Source organism: Zea mays, chromosome 7 (genome assembly GCF_902167145.1).
Source record: "Zea mays cultivar B73 chromosome 7, Zm-B73-REFERENCE-NAM-5.0, whole genome shotgun sequence".
Classification (NCBI taxonomy): Eukaryota; Viridiplantae; Streptophyta; class Magnoliopsida; order Poales; family Poaceae; genus Zea; species Zea mays.
Window position 1 is genome coordinate 38,705,953 of NC_050102.1, and position 11,923 is coordinate 38,717,875.

The 11,923-nt window shown below is 44.6% G+C and overlaps 1 protein-coding gene across 1 annotated transcript; it reads right to left on the minus strand.

The window, feature by feature from the left end:
- Positions 1-3,198: 3,198 nt before the first annotated feature.
- On the minus strand, positions 3,199-4,564 carry LOC100283553 (uncharacterized). The gene has a single exon (NM_001156453.2). The coding sequence runs from the start codon at positions 4,423-4,425 to the stop codon at positions 3,370-3,372; it is 1,056 nt and encodes a 351-aa protein (NP_001149925.2). The 5' UTR covers positions 4,426-4,564; the 3' UTR covers positions 3,199-3,369.
- Positions 4,565-11,923: the final 7,359 nt, after the last annotated feature.

Sequence of the window (11,923 nt, forward strand, 5' to 3'; positions counted from 1 at the left end):
GCACCTTCGTCGGCTGTACCTTCCTCAATGGCTAGAGTTTTTGAAGCTGAAGCTAATGATGGCGTCCCTAGGATAGCTTCTGTTACTGTGATGATTCTTCGCTTCTTCGGCTTAGCTGCCTCCTTCGTTATTAAAGCCTCCTTTCCCTTCTGAAAAAGTTTCATCAGATGTGGCCACAGAGGACTTAGCTTGATAGGCAGAGTTTCAGTCATTACCTTTAGGATTTCTTCCACGTTGACAGCAGAAGGTGTTGAGGGAATTTCCTCAGTGGACTCAGTTGTTCTCAACTCTGGAGTTTCAGCTCTTCTCTTTTTCGAAGCTGTCACCTTCGGCTCAGGAGTGGTTTTTCTTTGCTTCGAAGCCTTCTCATCCTCCTTTATCATTCTGGCAGCTTGTCTACTCAAAATGCTGACAGTTCTTTTTCTTTTAGCCCCTTCGATATTCTTATTAAGCCTTTCATAATCAGGATATTCAAACTTCAAGGCATCCATCACCCGATTCAACCTTCGTTTGGGTCGGGCATCGAAGGCCGCAGTCATCAGTTGGTCTTCCTTTTTGGTATAATTTCCAAGTATTTCATTGCACATTGTCTCGATCATGTCCAGCCATTCTTCGCAGGGCTCTTTGAACTGTTTCTTGAATTTAAAACGATAGGGCAGCCGAACGAGTTCATTTTCTTTCTTCTCTCTTTCAAGCTTCGGCATACCCCATTCCCTTAATGTTGGAAATACTCGGTTGGCCAAGTATTCTTGCACCAAGTCCCTAGTTCCAATATTTTCAGAAATAATTCTGAATTCATGAACAACATTTGAGCATGGTGCCCCCGGCGTCATGTTACACTGAGGCCTAGTCAACCCGAAAGCTAGCTTCAGCGGGCTCTGAACTAAATTCTCCTTCTTCTCATCAATTTTAACATAGAACCATTCAGTCTTCCAATCGGTTGGCCACTTGGTGTGGTAGATGACCACCGGTGTCTTCATGTCTTTGCGGTATGCAAAGTTATAGCAGCCAAAATTCTCATGCAATCCATCTTCTCTAGCCTTCGTATGATAGTGAAGCTCGTGCACACGGCAGAAGGCTTCGACGAGCGGCCTCACTCCTTGGCTTCGAAGAGCCCAAATAAAAACGCTGAGCCTAACAATAGCGTTAGGAGTCAGCTGATGAAGAAAAATCTCAAAATTTTCCAACACATCTACGATCATCATGTGTAAAGGAAACCTCAATCCTGCTTTGAAGAAGCTCTTAAAAACTACCACTTCATCATTTTCCGGTTCCGGGATGGCTTCTTCCCCGCCAAAGCGAATCAACTTCTTCTCATCTTCCCCGAAGTAGCCTAGCTTCATCATCATAGCCATATCAGCTTCAAACACAGTTGATTTCCCAAAATCTAAATGGCTGGGCTTGGATGGCATAGCAGTGTCATCATCATCCTCTTCTTCACTTTCTTCAACATTTGTCTGCTCCGCTTCAGTGGCAGGAGCATTATCCGTCACCAGTCCTGACCGCCTCATAACTTCGGAAATTGGAGCAGTCTCAGCAGCTTCGGTTTCCTCGCCATCACGTGTAATCTTAGCTGTTGAGCGTACCCTAGCCATTTGGTGTTGAATTTTGGCGTTTTGATGAAGTTGAAATTTTCTAACTTTGCCGAAGCTCTTTCTTGTCACGAAGCTTGTGCAAAATGAATAGCTTCGGCTAAGGCTGCATTAAATAAGCTTCGGCTATGGTTCAATTTTTTGGCAGCAAAACAGTGCAATAGCAATGAATGTTGTGGTAACTTTACACCTACCCGTCTGTTTATATAGTGCCACGGGTGAGAAGGTAAATCGTCAAGTCTTCCGCACCGGACAAGCAGACGCTCACACCCACTGAATGGTGGGCCACAGAGCCCGAGAATATGAATAGCCAGGACGCGTGTAGCTGCCGCATGATGGGGGCACCCCGCGCTCGGATTATTCTAATCGTTTCTCGGCAACGAGCTCAAGGAAGGTGTTTTTCAGATCTTTGGCGTCCCGAAGCCTAGAAGACTTTTTTCACGGATCAAGCTCGTTACGAAAAACGATCTGGTACCGCGAAGGGGCTACTGTTGGGGGTATGCTTCGTAGCCGAAGATCCTGAAGAAAGGAACACCTTCGGCAGATCCTCAAAGAAGCAGTACCGAAGCTACCACTCACGAAGCTTCAGAATAGTGACATCTCAAGACGAAGCTACGAACCGACTTAAGAATGAAATGACCAGCAGATCCATGATATTTTGTGTCATGAATGTAATCGGTTGTTAGGGATATAAATGTAACTTCACACAGGCTGCGCCCTGTGCCTATAAATAGATGAACAGTACCCCGTACTGTTCACGCGAACTGTGCATTTGCTTTTGCGTCACCCTTGTACTCTCATCTTCCTTCGAGCCGAAGGTACAAATTTAATTATTTATTATTTGTATTTTTCCATGATGATATAATAAAGTATCCTAATAATGTCGAAAGATTATTCATATTACTTATCATGTTTACATGCTTCTTCTTTCATCAATATAATCTGTAACGATGAAGGTATGTCCTTCATGACCTTCGTCCGAAGATCGTTATATCTAAAGGGAAATAATGCTTCGGAGGACGAAGGACATTAACCGATAACATCTTTTTTGTGTTGTCTTGTTCTTAATTTATAGCATTTGAGAAAAGTCCCCAACACATCCCTTTTTGGATACAATAGACTCTTGGGTCACAAAGACAATTGAGGGGCGACTAAGGTGGCATAAAATTTAGGTAACATATCGTATGCTTAAAGAATTATGGTGCTCAAATGCACATATTAAATCTAGGCCAAGGATCTTTCATCCAACCGTGTCCAGCTATTTTGCGTTTACATCCTTCCATCTCCTCTTTTCCCGCGGAAGAATTTTTGTTTTGCCCCCTCCACATCGATTATCATGGTATGAGGAAATTAACAGCCATAAATTAACACCCAAGAATTATCATCGACGGGGCTGCTGCGTCCACAGAGAAGGACTAGGCTCTATTTCTATTTATTTTAAAACTAAAATTAGTTAAGAACACATATAAATTATGAAGAAATATTTGAATCCTGTGAGGCAAAATTTCATTTAAATCGTAGTTTTATTCCTCCTATGTATACGATTTAGGGAAAAAGAGCAGGGAAAACAGTTGTTGGAGAGAAGGTTTTCATCCGACACGGTATAGCAAAACTGGAAAATATAATCTGAAATAGAGAAGCAATGATTCTGAACATGTTGCCAAGGCCAGAATTACTGCATCAAGATTCCAGAATCAGAAGTGGATGAAAGATAAAGAATGTAGCAACTAGTGTAACTGATCGTTCACATGAAGATGGAGTCATCCCGCTCGACGCTTCAATTGGTTGGTCGCAGCGTAGCCTTGAGGATATCAGTGAGCACCGAGGGGCAGCTTGCTTCCAGGTGCTTGTACCCCTCTGTCTCCAGGACGGCGTCAAGATATCCCGCGATGAACTCGATGCAGCTAGCCTTGAGCTGCGAGCAGCCATGCTGCTCCGCTAGCGCCAGTGTGGTCGCCACCGTGTCGACGGTGATGCGGTCCGCGAGCCAGCCCACGCAGATAAGTTTGAGCATGTCCAGGCCGTACCTGTCCGCGCCGGCAAGCAGATGCTGCGCCAACGACGTCCCGCCGTCGCCCTTCTTGTCCAGTTCCGGCGCCGTGCCAGTGTAGATGAAGCGAAGCACGGCCTTGAACGCCGCGGGCTTTATGTCCTTCACCTCGATGTGCCGGGACGCCTCCTCCTTCATTCCCCCAAACAGCTCCGCCATGAACACCGGCGACCTCGAGGCAAGGATGGCCTTGTGCGCGGCGAACTTCTCGCCGGACACATGGAACGTGACGTCCGCGCCCGTCCCCTTCTGCAGAAGTTCGCCCAAGTGCCGGTGCAGTTCGAGGGACGGCAGCATCGCAGCATCGCGATCCATGGCCGTCGCCGCAGCCGCAGCCGCAGTATTCCGCGCCGGCGCTTTTTTTAGCACCGTGATGCTGCACTCCACGGTGTAGGAATCGTCCACCAGGTAGCCAGACTTCTCCAGATCCTCTCTTCCCGTCACCTGGATTGCACCGGAGTAATCGCCGGACTTGTAGAACTTATGCGATTTGCTATTCTCCTTCGACGGCTTCAGCCTCCCGGTCGGATCAACCAGGCGGCAGCTGAGCTTGGCCTTGACGTCGCCGCCGCGCGCTTCGGAGATCAAGACGAGCCTCAGCGTCACCGGGCGCTCGTGGCCCTCCGAGTGATCCTTGGGACGCAAGTGGACCTCCCAATCGTGGCCACCGACGGCCCATTTCCTCGACATGAGGAACTCCCCATCGCACATCGCCTTGATCACCGAATGGCCTACAACCTTGAGCAGGTCCTTGGAGCGAGCAACATCGGTGAGGTATTGCATGGTGGGTGATTGGATGACAGGGATCTACAGTTCTCTCTAGAGGTGGCGGCGCGAATCAGTTTTTGCCCTAGCCCAATTTATGAACGCCGTCGCCGGCAGGGTCGGTTGGGGTACTGTGGCGCACAGCTGGCGCTCATTTGAAGTGGTGACGGCTCGGCTGCTGCCTGCTGCGTATACACGTCGTTCGAGATGAGATCAGGTTTTCCTGTACACGAACCTCGTTCCGTCGAGTTATGGCTATAGTATTATGTGGTGGAGACTTTCTTATATTTTACAAAATTTATTAAAAAAGCAATAATTAAATTCTAAAATAAAAGGTTGTTCTAAAAATATCCAAATATTAATACTAATTATATACTATAAATATTAATTATTTTTAGATATGTAGATAAAGTTAAAAAATAATTGGTTTTTAAAAATGAGAGTGTCAACTATTTTAAGAAGGAGGATATAGCATTATGTGAACTTTAAAATTCTACTAATACATTGTTTGCGTTGTAACAGCACACAAATTACTTGAGTGGATCATAACTATACAATATTCAGAGAAACATAAGAGAGGAGATAGAGAAATTGAAAGTCGCCTAGAGGGGGGTGAATAGGGCGAAACTGAAATTTACAAATATAAACACAACTACAAGCCGGGGTTAGCGTTAGTAATAAAGAAACGAGTCCGTGAGAGAGGGCGCAAAACAAATCCCAAGCGAATAAGTAAGTGAGACACGGAGATTTGTTTTACCGAGGTTCGGTTCTTGCAAACCTACTCCCCGTTGAGGAGGCCACAAAGGCCGGGTCTCTTTCAACCCTTCCCTCTCTCAAACGATCCACGGATCGAGTGAGCTTTCTCTTCTCAATCACTTGGAACACAAAGTTCCCACAAGGACCACCACAAGTTTGGTGTCTCTTGCCTCAAATTACAAGTGAGTTTGATTGCAAAGAAAGGATCAAGAAAGAAGAAAGCAATCCAAGCGCAAGAGCTCGAAAGAACACAAGCAAATCACTCTCTCTAGTCACTATGGCGTTGTGGAGAATTTGGAGAGGATTTGATCTCTTTGGTGTGTCTAGAATTGAATGCTAGAGCTCTTGTAGTAGTTGGGAAGTGGAAAACTTGGATGCAATGAATGGTGGGGTGGTTGGGGTATTTATAGCCCCAACCACCAAAAGTGGCCGTTGGGAGGCTGTCTGCTCGATGGCGCACCGGACAGTCCGGTGCACACCGGACAGTCCGGTGCCCCCTGCCACGTCATCACTGCCGTTGGATTCTAGCCGTTGGAGCTTCTGACTTGTGGGCCCGCCTAGGTGTCCGGTGCACACCGGACATGTACTGTTTGCTGTCCGGTGTGCCGGAATGGGCGCGCCTGACATCTGCGCGCGCAGAGCGCGCATTAAATGCGCGGCAGAGAGCCGTTGGCGCGGAGATAGCCGTTGCTCCGGAGTCGCACCGGACAGTCCGGTGCACACCGGACAGTCCGGTGAATTATAGCGGACTAGCCGTTGGAGTTTCCCGAAGCTGGCGAGTTCCTGAGGCCGCTCCTCTGTGGCGCACCGGACACTGTCCGGTGTACACCGGACAGTCCGGTGAATTATAGCGTGAGTGCCTCTGGAAATTTTCCGAAGGTGGCGAGTTTGAGCTGGAGTCCTCCGGTGCACCGGACACTGTCCGGTGGTGCACCGGACACTGTCCGGTGTACACCGGACAGTCCGATGCTCCCAGACCAGAGGGCCTTCGGTTCCCACTTTGCTCCTTTGTTGAATCCAAAACTTGGTCTTTTTATTTGCTGAGTGTGAACCTTTTTACACCTGTATAACTTGTGCACTAGAGCAAACTAGTTAGTCCAAAGATTTGTGTTGGGCAATTCAACCACCAAAATTATATAGGAACTAGGTGTAAGCCTAATTCCCTTTCAATCTCCCCCTTTTTGGTGATTGATGCCAACACAAACCAAAGCAAATATAGAAGTGCATAATTGAACTAGTTTGCATAATGTAAGTGTAAAGGTTGCTTGGAATTGAGCCAATATAAATACTTACTAGATATGCATGGATTGTTTCTTACTTATAACATTTTGGACCACGCTTGCACCACATGTTTTGTTTTTGCAAAATCTTTTGTAAATCCTTTTTCAAAGTTCTTTTGCAAATAGTCAAGGGTAGTGAATAAGAATTTTGCAAAGCATTTTCAAGATTTGAGATTTTCTTCCCTTGTTTCAAATGCTTTTCCTTTGACTAAACAAAACTCCCCCTAAATGAAATCCTCCTCTTAGTTTTCAAGAGGGTTTTGATGTATTTTGAAATACTACTTTCTCCCCCTATTGAACACAATAGGATACCAATTGAAAAATAATCAACACTGAGTTTTTGAAATTGGAAATAGGTGGTGGTGCGGTCCTTTTGCTTTGGGCTCATTTCTCCCCCTTTTTAGCATGAATCGCCAAAAACGGAATCATTAGAGCCCTCGAAGTGTTGTCTTCTTCTTTGGTCATAAATGAGTGAGTTAAGATTATACCAAAGACGAAGTCTGGTCCTTTTGCCTTGGGCTTTTACTTTCTCCCCCAAAGACAAAGTCCTTTTCTTTGATGCTCATGCTTTTCTCCCCCAAGAATGGAGAGTTGCTTGGAGTGATGGCGAAGTATGAGTTACGTAGTGGAAGCCTTTGTCTTCGCCGAAGACTCCAATTCCCTTTCGATATACCTATGACTTGGTTTGAAATAGACTTGAAAACACAATAGTCATAGCATATGAAAGAGATATGATCAAAAGTATACAAATGAGTTATGAGTGCAAGTTAACAAAAGAAATTCCTAGAATCAAGAATATTGAGCTCATGCCTAAGTTTGTTAAAAGATTGTTCATCAAGCGGCTTGGTAAAGATATCGGCTAATTGATCTTTAGTATTAATGTAAGAAATCTCGATATCTCCCTTTGGTTGGTGATCCCTAAGAAAATGATACCGAATGGCTATGTGTTTAGTGCGGCTATGCTCGACAGGATTATCGGACATTTTGATTGCACTCTCATTATCACATAGCAAAGGGACTTTGGTTAATTTGTAACCGTAGTCCCGCAGGGTTTGCCTCATCCAAAGTAATTGCGCGCAACAATGGCCTGCGGCAATGTACTCGGCTTCGGCGGTTGAAAGAGCGACCGAATTTTGCTTCTTAGAAGCCCAAGACACCAAGGATCTTCCCAAGAACTGGCAAGTCCCCGATGTGCTCTTCCTATTGATTTTACACCCCGCCCAATCGGCATCCGAATATCCAATCAAATCAAATGTGGATCCCCTAGGATACCAAAGCCCAAACTTAGGAGTATAAGCCAAATATCTTAAGATTCGTTTCACGGCCGTAAGGTGAGCTTCCTTAGGGTCGGCTTGGAATCTTGCACACATGCATACAGAAAGCATAATATCCGGTCGAGATGCACATAAATAGAGTAAAGATCCTATCATCGACCGGTATACCTTTTGATCCACGGACTTACCTCCCGTGTCGAGGTCGAGATGTCCATTAGTTCCCATGGGTGTCTTGATAGGCTTGGCATCCTTCATCCCAAACTTGTTTAGAATGTCTTGAGTATACTTCGTTTGGCTAATGAAGGTGCCCTCTTGGAGTTGCTTCACTTGAAATCCTAGAAAGTACTTCAACTCCCCCATCATTGACATCTCGAACTTCTGTGTCATGATCCTACTAAACTCTTCACAAGTAGACTCGTTAGTAGACCCAAATATAATATCATCAACATAAATTTGGCATACAAACAAGTCATTTTCAAGAGTTTTAGTAAAGAGTGTAGGATCGGCTTTACCGACTTTGAAGCCATTAGCAATAAGGAAATCTCTAAGGCATTCATACCATGCTCTTGGGGCTTGCTTGAGCCCATAAAGCGCCTTAGAGAGCTTATAGACATGGTTAGGATACTCACTGTCTTCAAAGCCGGGAGGTTGCTCAACATAGACCTCTTCCTTGATTGGTCCATTGAGGAAGGCACTTTTCACGTCCATTTGATAAAGCTTAAAGCCATGGTAAGTAGCATAGGCCAATAATATGCGAATTGACTCAAGCCTAGCTACGGGTGCATAGGTTTCACCGAAATCCAAACCTTCGACTTGGGAGTATCCCTTGGCCACAAGTCGAGCTTTGTTCCTTGTCACCACACCATGCTCATCTTGCTTGTTGCGGAAGACCCATTTGGTTCCTACAACATTTTGGTTAGGACGTGGAACTAAATGCCATACCTCATTTCTAGTGAAGTTGTTGAGCTCCTCTTGCATCGCCACCACCCAATCCGAATCTTGGAGTGCTTCCTCTACCCTGTGTGGCTCAATAGAGGAAACAAACGAGTAATGTTCACAAAAATGTGCAACACGAGATCGAGTAGTTACCCCCTTATGAATATCGCCGAGGATGGTGTCGACGGGGTGATCTCGTTGAATTGCTTGGTGGACTCTTGGGTGTGGCGGCCTTTGTTCTTCTTCCTCCTTGTCTTGATTATTTGCATCTCCCCCTTGATCTATGTCGTCATCTTGAGGTGGCTCATTTGATTGATCTTCTTCTTCATCAACTTGAGCCTCTTCCTCATTTTGAGTCGGTGGAGATGCTTGCATGGAGGAGTATGGTTGATCTTGTGCATTTGGAGGCTCTTCGGATTCCTTAGGACACACATCCCCAATGGACATGTTTCTTAGCGCGATGCATGGAGCCTCTTCTTCACCTATCTCATCAAGATCAACTTGCTCTACTTGAGAGCCGTTAGTCTCATCAAACACAACGTCACATGAGACTTCAACTAGTCCAGTGGACTTGTTAAAGATCCTATATGCCCTTGTGTTTGAGTCATAACCAAGTAAAAAGCCTTCTACAGTCTTAGGAGCAAATTTAGATTTTCTACCTCTTTTAACAAGAATAAAGCATTTGCTACCAAAGACTCTAAAATATGAAATATTGGGCTTTTTACCGATTAGGAGTTCATACGATGTCTTCTTGAGGATTCGGTGTAGATACAACCGGTTGATGGCCTAGCAGGCGGTGTTGACTGCCTCGGCCCAAAACCGATCCGAAGTCTTGTATTCATCAAGCATGGTCCTTGCCATGTCCAATAGAGTTCTATTCTTCCTCTCCACCACACCATTTTGCTGTGGCGTGTAGGGAGAGGAGAACTCATGCTTGATGCCCTCCTCCTCAAGGAAGCCTTCAATTTGAGAATTCTTGAACTCCGTCCCGTTGTCGCTTCTTATTTTCTTGATCCTTAAGCCGAACTCATTTTGAGCCCGTCTCAAGAATCCCTTTAAGGTCTCTTGGGTTTGAGATTTTTCCTGCAAAAAGAATACCCAAGTGAAGCGAGAATAATCATCCACAATAACAAGACAATACTTACTCCCGCCAATGCTTATGTAAGCAATCGGGCCGAATAGATCCATGTGTAGGAGCTCCAGTGGCCTGTCGGTCGTCATTATGTTCTTATGTGGATGATGAGTGCCAACTTGCTTTCCTGCCTGGCATGCGCTGCAAATCCTGTCTTTCTCAAAATGAACATTGGTTAGTCCTAAAATGTGTTCTCCCTTTAGAAGCTTGTGAAGATTCTTCATCCCAACATGGGCTAGTCGGCGGTGCCAGAGCCAACCCATGTTAGTCTTAGCAATTAAGCAGGTGTCGAGTTCAGCTCTATCAAAATTTACCAAGTATAGCTGACCCTCTAACACTCCCTTAAATGCTATTGAATCATCACTTCTTCTAAAGACAGTGACACCTATATCAGTGAATAGACAGTTGTAGCCCATTTGACATAATTGAGATACGGAAAGCAAATTGTAGTCTAATGAATCAACAAGAAAAACATTTGAAATGGAATGGTCAGGTGAAATAGCAATTTTACCAAGACCTTTGACCAAACCTTGATTTCCATCCCCGAATGTGATCGTTCTTTGGGGATCTTGGTTTTTCTCATATGAGGAGAACATCTTTTTCTCCCTTGTCATGTGGTTTGTGCACCCGCTGTCGAGTATCCAACTTGAGCCCCCGGATGCATAAACCTACAAAACAAGTTTAGTTCTTGACTTTAGGTACCCAAATGGTTTTGGGTCCTTTGGCATTAGACACAAGAACTTCGGGTACCCAAACACAAGTCTTGGAGCCCTTGTGCTTGCCCCCAACATATTTGGCAACTACCTTGCCGGATTTGTTAGTCAACACATAAGATGCATCAAAAGTCTTAAATGAAATGCTATGTTCATTTGATGCAATAGGAATTTTCTTCTTAGGCAACTTAGCACGAGTTGGTTGCCTAGAGCTAGATGTCTCACTCTTATACATAAAAGCATGGTTAGAATCAGAGTGAGACTTCCTAGAATGAATTTTCCTAATTTTGTCCTCGGGATAACCGGCAGGGTATAAAATGTAACCCTCGTTATCCTGAGGCACGGGAGCCTTGCCCTTAACAAAGTTGGACAATCTTTTAGGAGGGGCACTAATTTTGACATTGTTTCCCCTTTGGAAGCCAATGCCATCCTTGATGCCCGGGCGTCTCCCATTATACAGCATGCTACGAGCAAATTTAAATTTCTCATTTTCTAAGTTGTGCTCGGCAATTTTAGCATCTAGTTTTGCTATATGATCATTTTGTTGTTTAATTAAAGTCATATGATCATGAATAGCATTAACATCAATATCTCTACATCTAGTGCAAATAGATACATGTTCAACGATAGATGTAGAGGGTTTGCAAGAATTAAGTTCAACAATCTTAGCATGTAGAATATCATTTTTATCTTTAAGATCGGAAATTGTAACTTTGCAAACATCAAAATCTTTAGCCTTAGCAAGCAAGTTTTCATTTTCATTTCTAAGGCTAGCAAGAGAAATGTTTAATTCTTCAATCCTAGCAAGCAAATCATCATTATTATCTCTAGGATTGGGAATTGAAACATTACAAACATGTGAATCAACCTTAGCATTTAAACTAGCATTTTCATGTCTAAGGTTGTCAATCATCTCACGGCAAGTGCTTAGCTCACTAGATAACTTTTCACATTTCTCGATTTCAAGAGCATAAGCCTTTTTAACCTTAACATGTTTCTTATTTTCCTTAATAAGGAGGTCCTCTTGGGAATCCAAGAGGTCATCCTTTTCATGAATAGCACTAACTAATTCATTTAATTTCTCCTTTTGAGCTATGTTAAGGTTGGCAAAAAGGGAACGCAAATTATCCTCCTCATCACTAGCATTATCATCACTAGAAGACTCATATTTAGTGGAGGAGTTAGATTTAACCTTCTTCCGCTTGCCGTCCTTTGCCATGAGGCACTTGTGGCCGACGTTGGGGAAGAGAAGTCCCTTGGTGACGGCGATGTTGGCGGCGTCCTCGTCGTCGGAGGAGTCGCTTGAGCTTTCGTCGGAATCCCACTCCCGACAAACATGGGCATCGCCGCCCTTCTTCTTGTAGTACCTCTTCTTTTCCTTTCTTCTCCCCTTCTTGTCGTCGCCTCGGTCACTGTCACTAGATA